Source organism: Rhynchophorus ferrugineus, unplaced genomic scaffold (assembly GCF_030347505.1).
Source record: "Rhynchophorus ferrugineus isolate W39M unplaced genomic scaffold, kcgeb_rfMv2 rfM4, whole genome shotgun sequence".
In the NCBI taxonomy this organism is placed as follows: Eukaryota; Metazoa; Arthropoda; class Insecta; order Coleoptera; family Curculionidae; genus Rhynchophorus; species Rhynchophorus ferrugineus.
The window spans coordinates 4,916,066-4,936,132 of NW_027472583.1; the positions used below are offsets into that span (position 1 = coordinate 4,916,066).

Here is a 20,067-nt window from a genome sequence, read left to right on the forward strand (position 1 = left end):
ATATAATTTTTATCAAAATTTCCGATTTATAATTTACTAGATATATCCTTTCTGTCTAATAATGACAATACTGCAAAATGAAATTATTATTACGTGTAATCATTTCTTCATTTCTGTTCTAATGTCTGCTTTCTAAAGATGATTCAACGTCGTCAGACGTATACATGCCCTCATGGCTCGCTGCACATCCTATTGCTAACGCAATCTACTGAATTTAATTGAAATAGTAAATTTTCGATATATCTGTTGTCCGTTGACAGTGTGTGGGTGCCAACGTTTCTAAACCGTTTGGGATTATTTCGTTTCATTGAACAATTTTCAATTACTTAATGAAGTTAATAAGAACCACACAATTATCAACATAACATAGGCCACCTGGTTTGTATGTCGGTGTTATGTTGCCCAAATAATCGTCAATTGATTAAATGTTTTAGTTGTCTATTGAATTTTTTTTCCTTAAACATTTTACAAATAACTAGGTGCGTAGAATAACAGATGTAATTGAAAAAGCCTATGAAGGTAAAAAGGTATGTTCAGCTATATTCTTAGATGTAGCACAAGCCTTCGATAAGGTTTGGCATGAAGGCCTTGTTCATAAACGACAGAAAATGTTACCGAAGTAACACGCTGAACTATTAAACAATAAATAATTTAATAACAATAATTTTTCTGCCTTCCAAAGTCAGGCGTTTATTATCAAGGAAGCGAATAAAACACAGACAACTAGTTAAAAAATGTATGCTATGTTTTCAATAATAACACACGTATAACATTATTTCATTATCCGAAAGAATTTTTAGGACTAAAAGGACATCAAAACTATACTTAATGAATTTAATCAGAAAAATGTTCTTTCCGTCGTTTATAATTCTCAGAAGCTTCTTGTAACTTTAGACATAATAATTAACCGTCTTATGAAACGTATCCCTACGCATCTATAAAATAATAAAAAGAGAAATATCCGTAAAGCAATCAAAATTTAGTAAAATATTATTGCTGTATTTGTGTTATATTATTTAAGGTCTCTAGGAAACTGTAAATACTATATTCAACTTTATTATAGTTAGTCTTTGCGATAGTTTATGTAGGATTTTATTTATCAACCTTTATCACTGCCAAGCAGGTGTAGTAGAGCAGGTAGTCCTTAAGGTGCTATATTAGAATACCTGTTTCTTCTGTGCTCTCATAAATAGTAAGATTATAAATTTGCTTTTAAAATACATTCATATTTAAGAGCTATACCTTTTTTAGTTTTCTTTTAGCCATTTTATTTGACAGACCGAATTTGGATGAAGATAAGGAAAAATATATAAATTATAGCATAATAAAAAGTGTTTTTTTTATAACTTTTAACTGGACTATATATTTAGCAATTTATATTTTAAAATTTATATTATTATTATTTATATTTAATAATAATTATCCAATTATAATGGCCAAATTCGAGTCACACAGGTCACATTCATTTGGCCAAGTGTAAAAAGAATAAAAATGCTGAATTCAGAATGAAGGCTATGTTCAAGATTTTCAACAGACATCTAAGAACCTGTTTCTGTTGATGTTCAACATTATCGCGAAATTATAACATTTCTATTATATCAACACATTTGGTCGGTTCACAACAAATAATTTACAGATATAGAAAATATAAAGACGGATTAAGTAATAACGAATATTAAATAGGTTTTTTAAAAATGTAATTTCATTTTCGCTAATCGCAGTTATACTTACATTAAAAGTACTAATTGATTAGTATTACTAATTGCTTCTTACAAAGGAGTGAATAGAGTTGTGCCAAAATATCTCATAGTACTATGAAAAAAAAAGTTAGATGTAAAAATCATGATGTAACTCCCTATAAATTCTGTTCGTATCTTGGGATCACTCTTATATCTGCTTTAATATCCAAACTAAAGAAGGAACAGTACTTGAAAAATTAACACAATCATTATGGCAAGTAATGATTATATGTATTTCTGCGTAAAGAAAAGCTATAAGTAGCAATGAACAAGATCCACAAATTGATTAGATACTGGAAAATACAGCTTAATACCCCAAAATCTATCCATGTCAATTTTGTATTACCTAGGTATTGCGCATGCTATGATTCTCCAGCATGAGACACTTGTCATCCAAGAGAGATTACTAAGAAAAAAGTAAATAAACCGAGTGCGTGTTATTTCGAAATTCTTGTTGCTTCCTGATCTGATCACTAGTGTATTTAAAAATATTATTAGCCGGCTTGGTTGGTGCAGTGGTAAAGGCGACAGAACGGCCCTCCTACTGTTACTATAGCCGTGGGTTCGAATCCTGCTAGGGTCGCCAATTTATGTTTGTGATTGTCCTAGAGAAGAGTGCAAAATTCGAAAAGGAAAATGATCCCAGTCACACCAGTAACCAGGCTGGTTAAGACCGGATGTCTTCTGGGATGATTTGTAAGTTGGTACTCGCCGGTCGGCAGGCTTAATGCCGAAGACCGCGGTTCGGAGCCTACGTAAAATTGTAGGTCCAGTCCAGTCTTTTCTTTTACATTGGTAAAAAGGAGACTTTATAAAATATAAAAAAATATGTTGCCCATATATTCGGGTGTTCTGCAAAGCAGTGTTCTTGGCCCATTGTTATATCTTATGTATACAGCTGACCTGCCGACCTCAAGAAACACACTGTTGCAACATAAGTTGACAATACAGCAGTTTTATCATCACATGAGGATCCAATATCAGCCACAACAAGCCTCCAACTTCATCTTAACAAAGTCGAATTGTAGTTGAAAACCTGACGAATCAAAGCAAATGAGACAAAATCTACTTATATGACATTCACCCTTTGTAGAACATGTCCGTCAGTAAAATTGAATAATCATGAACTTCCGCAAGCAGACAACGTTAAATATCTGGGAATGCATTCTGATCAACGTTTGACATAGAAAAAACATATAATTACAAAACGCAAACATCTTGGGCTTAAACTAAACCAAATGTATTGGCTGATATGGCGTAAATCTAAATTATCATTAAATAACAAGTCAATACTTAAGCCTATCTGGGCCTATGGTATTGAACTGAGTGGTACTACTAGCAAATCTAACATAGATATCCTCCAGGGGTTCCAGAATAAAGTGTTGCGAGTCATTGTCGATGTCCCATATTACGTGTCCAACAAACTGATTAAGCACGATATTCCCTTAGAACCCATAACGAGTGTGATTCGAAGTGGTAGTGCGAAGTACTCTGAAAGACTATTAGTGCATCCCAATGCACTCGCCAAACAGTTAAATGTGCGCGATGACAGTGAAGTGCTTAGTCTCAAATGCAAACTACCATACAAACTGATTAATAGACACATAGAGTGAGATTTAATAATTTCTAGAATAAGTTAGAATAGTCATTAGAATAAGTAATAAGTTAGGATACACTCTAAAATAAGTACCTAGAATAAGATTTAGATTATAAGTTGTATAGCAGATCACTTACTGAAATGATCTTCTACATGACAGGATAGTTATATTATATAACTGAAATCCTACAGTAATACTTATTACACACAGGCAGATTGTTGACGCTCTAAGAGATTAACTTAAAAAAAATTAAAAATTGCAATTCTCCATGAAATGTTTTAACGAATTGAAATATTATTTGGAGTTAATCAGATGTGAAATATCATAATCCTTAACATTTTAAATAGTCATGCTTAATTTCCATGCGAAATTACCATCAATCAAGTGCGAACAAATTTCTCTCTAAAAAAAAACGTCTTTCGTTGCCTTCGTCAATCTGGAGAAATTTTTTTTTTAATATAAGATTTGTTCTAACGAAACGCTTCCACAGTTATAATATGCAGGCAACCTGCTCGGTAATGATCTCCGTAACTGTTAGCAGACCAACGTTATAAATACCAGAATAGTTTTAAAGTGAAAGCATCATTTACAATAAGAATTTCCATTTCATTTTGATATAATATATGGGAATTGTTTACTTGATGATGATTATAGTTCTCCGTGGTAACTTTTAAAACTTTTACTTATATGGCTGTTGCTCTCATGTACAAGGAATGTTAAATGTATCATGTCAACAAGGATATAACTGTTTTGGACGAAAACTTTGATGTTAGTTGATTAGTTCTTCAATGTATATAAATATATTTTTTTAATTTAGAAGTTTATGGTCGTTAATCTATTAAAATAACAAAATTAACAAGAAATATGTTTTAATAATGGCCTTAAAGTACTTCTTACCCTATGCTAGTGGAGTTTAGACGGAAGCATCGAAGTTCAAGGTGTACGGCTACTAAGTGGCTCAAAATGTCACTCAAACCGAGCTTAGAAAAGTACTCTTTAGACCAAGAAAAAACTAAAAGTGGAAGCTAAAAGTGGAAAGATACTCCTACGTTTTAGATTATATCATGGCTGATCTAACAAATCCTCACTTTTTTCTGCAATAACACCTTTAATAGAAGAAAAAGTGCGATTCTGCACACTTAAACTAATATTTCTAACATCAGATGAGGTACATTTGTGATTACGGCTCATAGTCCTTGCATAGATCACTGTGAATGATATCATAAATATACATAAATTGCAAGGTCACAAAGATAATCACAAATATGAAATGATATCCAATTATGCTCTAATAATGCTGAATGAGCTTTATTACAAATTATACAAGCAGGTATTGCAATTTATATGGACATATGGACAAATGCGTTAGTATGTAGTTTTACTTTATATTTTTTATACGTTAAACAATTGTCAGAAGTATTCATATTGTAAGAGCTAATTTATATATAATTCTTGGGAAAAAGTTTTTTTTTCTTCTGTGTAGATGGTTTTAAAGTCGTATATCTCTAGTAATACTTATTCATTATAGCCATATTACAGCTGTCTTTGAAAGCTTACAGTTTGCAGAACAATATACATAGACGGCTCAGTCAAAAGATATTGCTCTTTGAAATTAAAGATTCCAGAATATTATTTATGGCAGATTTTACCTTTTTACTTTCAAAGAGCGAAAAATAATTGCAGCGGATAAAAATGTTGCACATATTATAATTATGTGTGAAGGTTCACAAACGGTCGCAAAGCATTAAAAAAACTGTTCAACATGAGCTCTCATTTTCGTCATATTTTTCTTTCAAAAAGTAAATATTCATTACGTATGATGAAATTTGGATCACGTACTAAAATAATGCATGAAAAAGGTTCAATAGCTTTAAAAAAATGTGAAAAAGAAACAAAATTATTTTTCCATCAATCCATTACATCTTCATTTGCTGTAAATACTACCTCTGATGAGACCAGGTATATTTCAATGAATGTATTACACATATCAACGTCTACTTTCTCTTATAGTGAGAAATATTGATCTATAACTTGTTCCAATAAATCTGCTAGAATATCTGAACATATAGAACCAATTAAAAAACTTGGTTGAGTATATAAGTTTGACTATTTAAAAACTTTCTTCGAACTAAAATATTTTTATAAAATAACTCATTTTACCGCTAAAATAGACCATCTTTAAGAGGGAAGAGATTTTTGTGATATAAAAATTTTATTGCCCATAAATTTATTAACATCAGATAAAAAGTGAAATTAGTAAGATATCTTCGTGCGCCATCAAATTATTTAGCTGGACATCATAAAATGACAAGCTTTCTGTAGGTGTTTGGTTTTATGCTGTTAATGCCAAGGCCATATTACATGATAATATCAAAACATAACTGAATAAATCTCCGGTCTAAGATATTTTTTAGAAATTTGATTTCATTCATCAACACTATTTTTTGTCTTCGTTCTTAAAATAAGCGATATAGATACATATTGCATTAAGATGTATAACAGTGATACGTGCTTCATCTATTGTTACATACCAGTGTAAGAAATCATTTTTATTTTGATTGAACAGTTCAAATAAAGTGCTAAAAATTATGACTGCAACAGTATTTTTCCATTACAAGATAATAATCAACGTAAAATTGATATGGTGGTATTTGAATTACTTGTAATTAAATAAGTAATTGAAACTCACATACATATTTCATATTTGTAATTCAATTACTTCTTTAAAATGCTTTGTAATTGGTAATTGGTGATACAATATCTGACACCACTCGCATCTTGGCAATACAGTACGTCAAATAATTTTAGAAGCTGTAGTAGAATTACCTGTAGTGGTAGATATAACAGAAGACAAAACCAGGAGACAGGGAGTTATATTTGCCTATGCACTTTAGATGCGCCAGCCACACCTTAAGTCTTTTGGAATATTACAGATATAATATTTTCATCAAAGATTCTCGTGTTAGCAGGGTTTGCTATTCATTATCAATTGCTTATTATACTTTGTTATGGAATATACTAGAAAGCCTAAATCGGCTCAAGTGAATATATTGCCTTGTGCATCAGTTAATATATTGCTGTTCCAAATACGAAATTCTCTTTAGGATTCTATAGTGCAGATTGTGAGGAGTAAATAAAAATTAAATGACTTATTTGACAGCTTTTGAAAGAACTAAAAGAGAGCTTAAAAAGAAAATAAATGGAGCCATATTGTCATGATACTTCCTTAGTTGCAAAATGCATTGGTTGCCAGAAGGAATCAGAACAGATGAGAGGCAAACAATTCAAAATCTTGTAATCTATGTCTTAAAAGCAAATAACAAAAAAAACAATACCTGGCAGTAACATGAGTAGCAGTATTAGTAGAAGATGATGATTTTATTGTTTTTGCGAACAGGGACAGTGATCAACTACTGTCAGCTTCCTAAACGTTAAAAGCAAAACTTTACCATTTTTGAACGCTATCCAAACATTAGAAATATATTCATACAATATAACACAAGTTTGTACTCTACCTTTGTATTCTAACCTGTAGAAAGATTGTTTTCTTTAACAGATTAAATTAATTCCCCAACAAAGGGCTATTTGTGTGGTAGTGCACTTATAAATCAATTTTTCAGGAAATAAAATTCTTCTACTAAAATAAGCTTAATTGCTAACAAATAAATAATTTGTATTTTAAATAAATATAGTTAAAATACTATATTTTCTATATCATATTTCAAATACACTACTTAAAAGGATTTTGTATTTCGCATTTTAATTACACGCGAGATACTATTTTGATTAAGGCAAAGTATGCCCAGGTCTGACTGTCAGAAATATTTAATAAATTTGATTGTGCATGTAGATTTTTGCCTGTCAGAGATTGAGCAATAAAAAAAGAGTTATATTTAAAATGAGAGACTCTACACTTTAACAAAACGCATCCTATATAACCCGGTTCAAATAATTACAAGGAAATAAAAGAAAATCCCGAGGAACTCAGGTACATGGTAACAGTCCGTCCGTTATCACAGTTGTGTTAGAGTTTGTTCAAAAATACACCTGGTGAGAGCAGGTGGTTAATACAGGTCAGGCACACGTCTTTTTCTTAATCTCTTTGAATGTGCAGGTAGTTCTAGAGATTTAAATGACACCAGGTTCTGTCACAGAGGCAATTTTCGCAAAATGCTTCGCGTCGTTACATATCTAATTTTAACTACTTTGACCTTATTACTTGTTTGAATGGCTCTGCTAAGAGTCGCGAAGGTCTTGATATCATTTTCATTTCATTTCTGTGGTAAGTTTGCTTTGTTGGACGCCATTTCCTGCGTGTGAGAAATAAAGAACAATGATTTTAACGTTTTTCTATATTTTCATGACTAAATTTTAATCAAAATTAGTTCATAATAATCCACATTCGTTCTAAAAAGCGTTAGAGGGCGTATAGTAACCAAAATAATGAGACATCGTTATTTTTTCGAGAAGTTTGCGACTCCAAAATGTGTTTAAATGGAACAATGTCAATGAGACAAGGCAATATCTAATGCCACACTTACCAGCTCCATCAGTATTGTTTAATCATACTGTGTGCAGGTTTTTAAGCTATGTGCTTTATTTTATGCCTAGGTCTACCACGTCACAGTGGTTTTAGATATTTAAAAAATATTTATACTTGAAATCTTTTCATGTAAAAGTAGTTTAAGAACCAATCAAATGACTAGACAACAAAATCTTTTCTTTACAGGTGTTTATAATCCATATTTAAACTAACCAATCAAATTACTAGAATGGTGATTACAGTACCATCTGGATATTGGATCTTTCTCCAGAGACACCTATTGACTTTTCTCACTATTACTCTTTGGCTTCTGTGTAGAAATAATATAATGTTTAAATTACATTTACTTTGTTTTATTTTTACTGTCCATTACCATCAGTGGCTAAAGATTCAAGGATAATTATTGGTAGAACAGTAAGAAAAAAACGTAAACAATTACCATTTTAAATTAATAAGTTACGTAATAAACATTAAATTTAAAAAATATTTATACTTTAAATCTTTTCATGTAAAAGTAGTTCAAGAACCAATCAAATGACTAGACAACAAAATCCTTTCTTTACAGGTAATCTATATTTAAACTAACCTATCAAATTACTAGAATGGCGATTACAGTACCATCTGGATATTGGATGTTTCTCCAGAGACACCTATTGACTTTTCTCACTATTACTCTTTGGCTTCTGTGTAGAAATAATATAAAGTTTAAATTACATTTACTTTGTTTTATTTTTACTGTCCATTACCATCAGTGGCTAAAGATTCAAGGATAATTATTGGTAGAACAGTAAGAAAAAAACATAAACAATTACCATTTTAAATTAATAAGTTACGTAATAAACATTACATTTAAAAACCGCCTTTGCCATAAACTCACTCGACCAGTAAAAGGTCAAATAATAACGCTGATCGGATATTTATGTCTTAGAAACTTTATATTTGTTTTTCACGATTTGCATACAGTTCCCAACTTCATTGTTATCTATGGTAATGGAAATAAACTGACATAATTCATAGACTATGCCTGGTAGTGCCTTGAAATATAAGTTACCTATCGAGTTTCACCCGATTATGCCAAACAATTCATTATCACGAAGATGATTTAACTCATAGTTATAATTAAGATAAACGGTGACATTTAGTGAGTAATTTATCGAAGTCCACCATATGGCTACCTTAAGCGACATAGTTCGTCTCTTTAAATGCTAGAGAAATTTATCACCAAAAAAAAAAACGCCATGAGTAAAACCCAGATGATGTTTTGTGAAATAATCATTTCTATTATTAAACAATCATTAGAATGTGCTAAATGATGTTAATAAATACGTGGTGTTTCTCTAGCTATGTAGTAAATGCATTTTGAAAATACGAATATAATGATATCACAAAAATTGTGATAATTGCATTAGAAAATGCATGGTATCTCTTTAACTGTGCACTGAATGTATATTAAAGAAGGAATATAATCATGGAAGACTAATTATTTCATAGGGGGATTGTCTTTTATATTTCGGGATTCAAATTTAGAAAGAATTATTTTTTTATATACAAATTATAAAAAGGAAATTTCTAGAGAGATTTATGAATGTATTTTGAAGATATGAATATGACCATACAGGGCAAATCATGGCATCATTTATTATCATAAAAATATATAGCGTTTCTTTAACTATGTGCTGAATATATTTTACTTGTATGAAAATGATCATGCAGGATAAATTGTTATAGGGAGTCATGATAACTACGTAAAAAAATAATAAATTTATTTAAAGATTATCTCAAAAAATCTTACTTAATATTAACATATTAGAAAACATTTCAGCAGGTACTTTTAAAGAACAAGCCCATAAAACAAAACTAAATATTGATCTTAGGAAGAAGGTGCAATACACGCCGATTTTAAAGGAAACGCTATAATAGTGAAAGTAACGCGTTCTTACATCTTTAAATTTAATATTAGTGTTCTTAAGAAAGAAAGTGATTGGTTATTATAGACTGATTTTACTGTTATCGCCAGTTCTATTTAAAAGATTAAGATTAGTACTGTTCCGGCAATTTAAATTTCAGAAATATGTATTCATCAATTGAGCAGGAAGATATGAACCTCGATAACCTCTGGATATTTCCCTGCTGTTTTTCTACAATCAAAATATAGGTAAAACCTTCTACGAAGTGTAATAAACACGATAAATTTACTTTGACCTTATCTTATAAATTATATTATTCGAATTTTATAAAATACTGAACTGGAAAAAGACCTGTGGTGTTGGTTTCTAGTAAAATATAACTGGTTTTCTTCTAATGTGAAAATTAATTTATTCAAATACAAACACAGATGGTTGCAAAGTTGATGAATTGGAGGGTAACTGCTCATTATCAGTTGTTCAGCTTAAATTCGATGCTTTTAACATTTCCGTACATAAAATGAGCGTCCAAGTTATTTTTATTGGGTTGTTCAGTGAATATAGACGCTATCATGGAAGGCTTTCGTGATTAATCGCTGTTGTTGTTTGGTTTGAATAAACTACTGCCGAAGACTATAAAATACCTTGAGAAACTTATGGCAGCGCTGCTCCATCATATCCCAATTATCGGTTTTGATTTTAAAGTAGCGATTTTTATGTTAAAGATAAGGAACGACCTGGAGGACCAAAAATGTTCGAAGATAATGAACTGTATCACTTATCGAACGAGACTCTATCTTAAACTCTCAAAGAATTTTCAGACAGCTTAGCCATGAATGAATCAAAAGTTTCCAGACGTCTGTAAGCGATGGGAAAGATTCAAAATCAAGTAGGAAATGGCTATCACATGAATTGACTGAAAATGTCACTTCGAACCGTTTCAATATCGCGCTTTCATTGCAGTTTTTTTGTGGCGTATCGCGACTGACTATGAAATGTGGATCTAGTGCTACAATTTTATTATTATTTGTTAAAATTATTTAATTAATATATTGTTACTACTCGTTTCCGTCTAACCTACAATTTGTCTTTATGATAACTTAAACCTAGGTATATAACTAGGAGGACCCATAGGCCCTATCTCAGTCTCTGGTGAAATAATGTTTATACATGTCACTGCTGACTTTTTAATATATGCATCTCACTACACAACACTACGCATGATCAGATGGTTTGATTCTTTTGAGTCTGTGTCCTGTTCTTGTGGTATCCAATAGTTGCAATATTTCAATATTCATGTGAGAAAGGAGTCTTTCCTCATGCCCCCTTGCAATTTTCTTGATTTCTTGATTGATTGTGAGTATCTGGAGGTCTCGATGTAGGTAATCAGTCCTATAGTATTTGGGTGCACCCACAATATCTCTCAGGATAATTGTGATTTTCTTTCAATTAGCCAGTACATTTTCCTATATTTCAATCCCAGTTCTTTCCTTTTCTTCTTTATATATTCCTTCCAGTGAAGTTTTGCATCGAGATTCATTCCGAGGTATTTAGCGTTGTTGCTATATGGAATGATCTGTGTGAATGTGTGTTTATAGGTGAACTGCATATGTACGGATTTACTTTCATTAATTCTTATTTTCCAAGCTTGTATCCAATTATTTATATTGTCATTTGCCTGTTGTAATTTTCGTGAGGCTTCTTTACTATTGTCTCCGACAGCTATAATCGCAGTATCATCAGCAAATGTAGCCATCGTAATATTTTCCGTTTGTGGTATATCACAAGTGTAGAGTAGATAAAGCATTGGTACCAGTAGACTTCCCTGTGGTACACCTGCTTTAGCTTCTTTTATTGTAGAGTAAGCTTCTTCTTGTTTGACTCTAAACATTCTGGTTGTAATGTATGATTTTAATAGTTCGGTGTGTTGTTTTGGTAGCATTTTCTGTAGTTTATGAACAAGGCCTTCATGCCAAACCTTATCGAAAGCTTGTGCTACATCTAAAAATATGGCTGAGCATACTTTTTTACTTTCGTAGGATTTTTCAATAACATCTGTTATTCTGCGGACCTGGTCAATTGTTAAGTACTTGTTAATAAACCCAAACTGATGTGTAGGTATTAGGTTTTTTCTCTCTATAGTCGGGTTTATTCTTTTCAACATTTTCTCAAAAACCTAAGATATTACGGGCAGCAGTGATATAGGTCTATAGGCTTCTATTTTGTTTGCTAGTACTACAATAAAGCGCAAAAAGTCATGGGTTACTCTAAGATAACAATTCATCTCGACATCGAAGCGGAAAAATGGTCATAAAGTCTTGTTGTTGCTTAAACCATTTCAAGCTGTTATTGCGGATGTCTACTAACGTCAATTAAACAAAGACAATTAAACAAAGTAAATGACAAACCAACATTGTTCTTTCCATCAGTTATTCAAGCTAAATTGCAATATATAGTTGGTATAGTTGGTGCATGACTTATACCACATCATAATTAATATAGAAATCAACAAAACGTAAAATAACACTTTTAATAATCATCAAAATTATTTTTAATTAAAGATTAAAATTTATAAACTATTTATAAAAACTAACAGTAAACAACTAATTCGTACCCCCGTTCAGTTACTCACTATATAATAAGTCTGCATCAAAAGTCTTTAATAACGAACAATTTCTAAGCGTTACGGATTGCAATTTAGACGGACTTAAAACAGATGAACATCATTCACAGTAAAACATTTCATTATTTACACCAACATTGACTATTAAACACGTAACTGCGTCAACAGTGGTGGAGATATGACTAATAAAGTATAAGCGTAATATAAAACGATGATATTTTTTCCATGGAGATATTTCGGCGAATTAATGGTATAAAACAGGCAAATATTAGTTTTGGAATTTAGTAGAATTATACTTTTGGCGAATATAAGGAATAAATCCGTATGTTGCTGTTTACCACCAAATAATATTATATTAAAAACGCCTCAAGAAAATTCTCTTTAAACGTTTTGTTCTATTAGTTGGTCAATTTCTAATATTTTTTAGACTTATTTCACGAGTTATTAGGCTTAGTTTCACAAACATTTTTTTATACAACCACTGCATCGTGTGGTGTAGAATTCGATGACACAGGTCAGTAGATATATATCAAATATGACATGGGAAAACAAACATAACAAGGAATACTTTTTATTAGCTCAGATTTTCCCTTTAATAAGATGGCCAATTGCCTACCGCAAAGTCAAGCTGTTAAATAGAATTTCAGTAAGGATATCGTTAATTAACCAAATATAAAACAGAAAATGAACACTTTAGTTCAGAGAAAGAGTTTGAAAACTGGCATGAGACGTTAGCTGAACTTGAATTCCACCCAAGTTAGGATGCAAGAGCATAGATATATGCTCCAAACATTAATATCCAATCTAGAAAATCCTTAACAGAAAAAAAAGATTTTATATCGAAATAATATATTTTTTCATTATTTATGTCACAATAAGAGCTATCATTCAATCACGATATTTCAATCAATTCAGCGGTAATGAATGGTGAGAATGTGAATAGAGCAACAGAGCTATTGCCAATTGCTATTTAAAGTTTTTCAGGGTAGTGTCTTAGGGCCATTCGTTTATCTGCACTGTTGATATCTGAAGAAGAAACGAAATAATACTTGAAAAATCTGTTGACGACACAATCATTATGCCAGAAGGTATATTTCTGTTGAGAACTATAAAAACCACAAGATTCATAAATGGACTAGAGATTCTATAAATTCTAGAAATCTGTCCATGTCAATTTTAAATTACGGCGAAAGGACAGAAACTTAATTGTAACAATTGAAGAATGCCCAATTCCTTAGTCAAAATCAGCGAAATGCCTTGGCATCTATTTTGATGGTTGATTAAATTGTCTTAAGATCAAAGAGGTTTGTTTATCAGGAAATAATAAACGTTATATACATATATGAGGTGCAAACATGGGGTTGAGCTAAATCATTACACAGTAATCATCAGACATCAGACTCGTAATCCAACGCTGCGAAAACAAAGATCTTTGATTAATTAACAATGATTGTTGATAGGTAATGAACGAAGAACGATGACCTCTAAATTAAATGGATCTACGAAGTTATCCAAGATTTCGTCTTAAAACATGAAATAAGATTACTAAATTACAACAACGTGGAAGCAATACAGCTATTGGACAATGCACAGGAAACCAGAAGATTGGAGCGAACCAAACCACACTTGTACAGTGTATTAACCCTTAATTTCACCTTAATTTATAATGAACGAATTTTACGGAATACATGCTTTTATGGATCTATGCACATTGAATATTATAAATAATTTTTTTTTAGATCCAACCCAATTAATATATATTTCATATTTAATTTATGGGAAGTAATGTTTCTAATATGTTTCTAGGACAATTCTTAATCAAGAAGGACAAAAAAACTAATGGAATTGTGTCCGGAATGTCCTACATGCTGAGTTTCTCTTTGAAAACAATTAAACGAAAATTAGTAATTACTATTAAAAATATAAATATTTTTACGTGCCTGTATTTGTACATTAGCACTGATGACACATCATTCCTCATCAGTTAAAATGCGTTCAAGGAATCCAATAAATACCGGTTGTTTTTTATAAATATTACAATATTAGTCATTGAAAATATATTTCCACCATTTTGGATTTAATCCATATTGGGTCTAGAAATCTGATTCATCAGTAAATTTGTTATCAAGTGTGTTCAATTTTAATTAATGACCTTTTTTGGACTAGTTATATTATTAGGTAACAAATAATAATAAAATTTTATTTAAATGATTCATAAATAAATAAAAAAAATATCCAATATGACTCATCATCTTACTCGATATCACATAGAATAACCTAATATATTATTTTAGTCATTTAATATTATTGTAAATATGATTATGACCTCTTAATTTTTATTTGTAATATATATTCGGTGTCATATTGTGAGAGAATTGTGAATGATGAAGAAATACACATCACATACAAAAAAGTACACAAAAATATATAAAATCAGTTGAGTGGTAGGGAATGGTGGTTTAAAAAAATAATACAAAATCGGTAAATCAGTAAACAGCATAAACAAATTAAGAGGGGAATGATTGGATGATATGTTACAATAATTTTTCGTAGGCTTTTAACAATTTAAAATATCAACTTACCTTACACAGACTTTAGGCATGAGCTGGTTTTATAATACAGTATCTTTCTCGTTCATACGCATTACATGTTAATCTGAAAAGAAAAACAATAAAATAAAGTTTTGTTGCTCAATAAGAAAAAAATGTATCAAGAGGAAAACATCGTAGAGTAATTTTTAATTCATTAAATGCAGTTGTCACAGTGTCCTTGTATTACTTTACATTTCCACATCATTACAAAATCGCTTTTCATGTATGAACATTTTGAGGATGTTAAATCTGGTTAAAAAATGAATGTTGAAAAAATTCGTGCTTTATAATTTACTTATTTTGGGGAAGACTTTCAGAGTTGTGAAATTAGATTGTTCATAAAATACTTTTAATATTTTTGAATATCGTTGAAACTGCGGTTGTAACCAATTATATTGAAATGAATCTTTATCTTGGCATTTTAGTGACTGTTATTGTATTTATTCTTCTTAATAATTAGCCAAATTTGTTTATAATTAGAGTCATTATTTTATTCTGTGTTTTATCCTCTATATATATTTCTTCTTAAGTTGGATGTATGTGTCTTCCTCATATACATTTTCTTCAGCTACTGACATTTTATTTCATTGATAGAAAATTTACTATAAAACAAGATGAGGGATACACTGAACTATAACCTATATATTCAGAAATTTCACAAGTATTTCAGAGTATTGGGTCCAGTATTGTATCTGCTATGAATTGTTGATCTACCAACCACAAAATTTACCGAAGAAAAACGTAGTTAGACGTATAAATTTAAGGAAAATTGTTATTAAGACATAATTTTTATAGTTTTTACTGTAAAAATGTTTTGTTTTTAGAGTGAAATATTATTCAAAGAATTCTGCTCTGGATCAGGAATGTTTTTTAAAGTAAACAATGATAAACTAAAGGGTATGTCTTACGAGCTCCTATGTCATATTTCCCGCAGCTTATATATATATATATATATATATATATATATATATATATATATATATATATATATATATGAAATGTAATATAAATAAGAAATAAATTGAAAGGTGCACGCCCTATATTATTATTAAGCACATTTTAATCCAAATGCATAAAATAAATAAAAAACAATTCATTACGATCAATTACATAACAACAGCTGAGATGATTCGACACATTTCTCGGAAACGAAACTAAAAACATCATCAACAGAGATAAGATCAAGCTTGTGGGTCCGATGAATTCCTAAAAAATGGTACAAAAGATCATGACGCAAGAGCAATAAGATAAATCCGATACAAAAAGCGCCATTCTTTTGACGAACTCATCTGTAAAATTGGGTTAATAGGAGCTAAACTGTACGTTGCGTTAGCTAACGGGTTATAGATAAATAGATAATGACCACCAAAGAGGCATCAGTAGAAAAAAGAAAACAACAACGGCCAAACTAATTTTATTTGACCTTCCGCTATAAAGATAATCGGGAACATATTAAATCTGGTTATTAATTAATATTTATGTAAATTATGAGATGGTATTATATTTAACGGGTTTTGTTTTATTAATGATACTGAGACTCATTCATAAAGTATCGTGGGGAATCTTCATCTGTTGTTTTTCTGTATATAAATGACAGTGTTTACGTTCATACTATTGGAGTAACATATTTTAGAAAAAAAAAAGAATTCTATTAGGGCTGGCTTATATTTTGATCACACATATTTATGGGAAAATAATGAGAGAGATTAATATTAAAAAAGCTCCTGGTTATGATTTAATTACCGGTAAAATTTTACTAGAACTATCAGAAAAGGATATAAAACTATTAACATCTCTATTTAATGTTATGCTATAAATTATATACTTTTTTACTACCTAGCATCTGGAAAGTAGCGAAAATATTAATGATTCTCAAGCCAGAAAAAATATCAGAAGATGTCACCTCTTACCGTCCTATAAGTTTATTACCGATAATCTTGAAAGTTTTTGAGAAACTATACATAAATAAGCCAAACTATATAATAACAGGTTCCTCATCCACCGTATTCTCCCGATCTGGCCCCCAACGACTATTTCCTGTTCTTAGATCTCGAAAGAATGCTCGCTGGGATGAAATAGAATTCGTCGAATGAAGAGGTGATAGCCGAAACTGTTTTGAAAACTATTTTGAAGCAAAGGACGGAACGGAAAAAAAGTAATTTTGCCAAAAAAATGTGTTTTACTATGGTAGGCTGGGGACTTTTCAATTGACCTGTTATTTTCTAATTTCCTTCATTAATTCTCAAATCATGTGACTGTACGAGATTTATTATATCATGAAGAATGGATCTGATGTCTGTATCAGTTATTGTAGTGCCATCATCAGAGGACATCAAATCGGACAAGAAATTCGTAAGGGCTTGAAAACCGCATAATTCCATCCACAGTTATATATATATATATATATATATATATATATATATATATATATATATATATATATATATATATATATATATGAAATATAATATAAATAAGAAATAAATTGAAAGGTGTACGCCCTATATTATTATTAAGCACATTTTAATCCAAATGCATAAAATAAATAAAAAAACAATTCATTACGATCAATTACATAACGACAGCTGAGATGATTCGACACATTTCTCGGAAACAAAACTAAAAACATCATCAACAGAGATAAGATCAAGCTTGTGGGTCCGATGAATTCCTAAAAAATGGTACAAAAGATCATGACGCAAGAGCAACAAGATAAATCCGATACAAAAAGCGCCATTCTTTTGACGAACTCATCTGTAAGATTGGGTTAATAGGAGCTAAACTGTACGTTGCGTCAGCTAACGGGTTATAGATAATGACCACCAAAGAGGCATCAGTAGAAAAAAGAAAACAACAACGGCCAAACTAATTTTATTTGACCTTCCGCTATAAAGATAATCGGGAACATATTATATCTGGTTATTAATTAATATTTATGTAAATTATGGGATGGTATTATATTTAACGGGTTTTGTTTTATTAATGATACTGAGACTCATTCATAAAGTATCGTGGGGAATCTTCATCTGTTGTTTTTCTGTATATAAATGACAGTGTTTACGTTCATACTATTGGAGTAACATATTTAAAAACAAAAAAAAGAATTCTATTAGGGCTGGCTTATATTTTGATCACACATATTTATGGGAAAATAATGAGAGAGATTAATATTAAAAAAGCTCCTGGTTATGATTTAATTACCGGTAAAATTTTACTAGAACTATCAGAAAAGGATATAAAACTATTAACATCTCTATTTAATGTTATGCTATAAATTATATACTTTTTTACTACCTAGCATCTGGAAAGTAGCGAAAATATTAATGATTCTCAAGCCAGAAAAAATATCAGAAGATGTCACCTCTTACCGTCCTATAAGTTTATTACCGATAATCTTGAAAGTTTTTGAGAAACTATACATAAATAAGCCAAACTATATAATAACAGGTTCCTCATCCACCGTATTCTCCTGATCTGGCCCACAGCGACTATTTCCTGTTCTTAGATCTCAAAAGAATGCTCGCTGGGAAGAAATCGAATTCGTCGAAACTGGGGCCTATTTTGAAGCAAAGGACAAATCGTACTACAAAAATGGTATCGAAAAGTTGGAGGGTCGCTATAATCAGTGTAGCACCCTTGAAATGTGTTTTACTATGGTAGGCTGGGGACTTTTCAATTGACCTGTTATTTTTAAATTTCCTTCATTAATTCTCAAATCATGTGATTGTAAGAGATTTATTATATCATGAAGAATAGATCTGATATCTGTATCAGTTATTGTAGTGCCATCATCAGAGGACATCAAATCAGACAAGAAATTCGTAAGGGCTTGAAAATTGCATAATTCCATCCACAGTTAGTAGTGGAGAGAAAAGATCTTCTTGATGAGCACTAGTTCGAATCTCAAATGAACTCGATATATCAACTTGCACTAAAAAAGTGTCAGTGCACCAGAATTCACTAGCCAAACAATTAAATGTGCACTATATCAGTGGAGTACGAGAGTACGTTTAGCACACCTAAATAGTTATTAGAATAACAAAAATTACATAAAAGTTGTATATGTCATTGTATAATATAACTGTCATGAAATAATTATTGTCCATTGAACATATGCTACAAAAATGGTATCGAAAAGTTGGAGGGTTGCTATAATCAGTGAAGCACCCTTGAAGGGAATTATGTTAAATAAAAAAAGTAATTTTGCCAAAAAAAACAGTGTTTTACTATGGTAGGCTGGGTACTTTTCAATTGACCTGTTATTTTCTAATTTCCTTCATTAATTCTCAAATCATGTGACTGTACGAGATTTATTATATCATGAAGAATAGATCTGATGTCTGTATCAGTTACTGTAGTGCCATCATCAGAGGACATCAAATCAGACAAGAAATTCGTAAAGGCTTGAAAATCGCATAATTCCATCCACAGTTAGTAGTGGAGAGAAGAGATCTTCTTGATGAGCACTAGTTCGAATCTCAAATGAACTCGATATATCAACTCGCATTTGTAATGTAAGAAGTTTAATAATGTTTAGAGCAACATGTTCAGCTTTTAAAGCTGCCCAAAGTGATGGCCAGCGTATATAGTCGAAGGCAGAACAAAAATCAATAATCAATCTTCATGAAAATCTCATCCGCACAAGCGCAATTCGGTCTAATCCTGCCTGTTGTTCTTGGCTTCGCGAGCTCGTTGAAGTCATATTTATATAATTTTCAAGTCTGTTGAGTTCAATGTGTTTACAAAACGTTAGAATCAGTTTTAAAGAATGGTAGATTGATGAATAAAGTCAAACTTAAATTGAATTTGAATTATTTATTGATATGTTATAATAATCATAAGCTACTCTAGTCCATCCCATCTCCATTTATACAGGACACATCTAATATATTCAGATGTTCCGCAGGGCATGCCTTTATCATTGGCTCATTGTTATATCTACTGTACACAGTAGACTTACCTACCTCAAATACCACTACTGCAGCAACATATGCTGACGATACAGCCACTTTATCATCTCACGAGAATGCAATATCAGCTACAAGGAACCACCAGCTTCATCTTCATCA

The 20,067-nt window shown here is 30.9% G+C and overlaps 1 protein-coding gene across 3 annotated transcripts in view; it reads right to left on the minus strand.

Moving 5' to 3' along the window:
- The window catches only part of LOC143196616 (uncharacterized), a 126,968-nt gene that overhangs the window by 31,613 nt on the left and 75,288 nt on the right, over positions 1 to 20,067 (minus strand). For all 3 annotated transcript variants that reach the window (XM_076404458.1, XM_076404454.1, XM_076404455.1), the window contains exon 2: positions 14,990 to 15,062. In XM_076404458.1, the coding sequence (XP_076260573.1) occupies positions 14,990 to 15,009 (20 nt within the window). In that variant the 5' untranslated portion in view covers positions 15,010 to 15,062. The remainder of the gene's footprint in view (positions 1 to 14,989; positions 15,063 to 20,067) is intronic.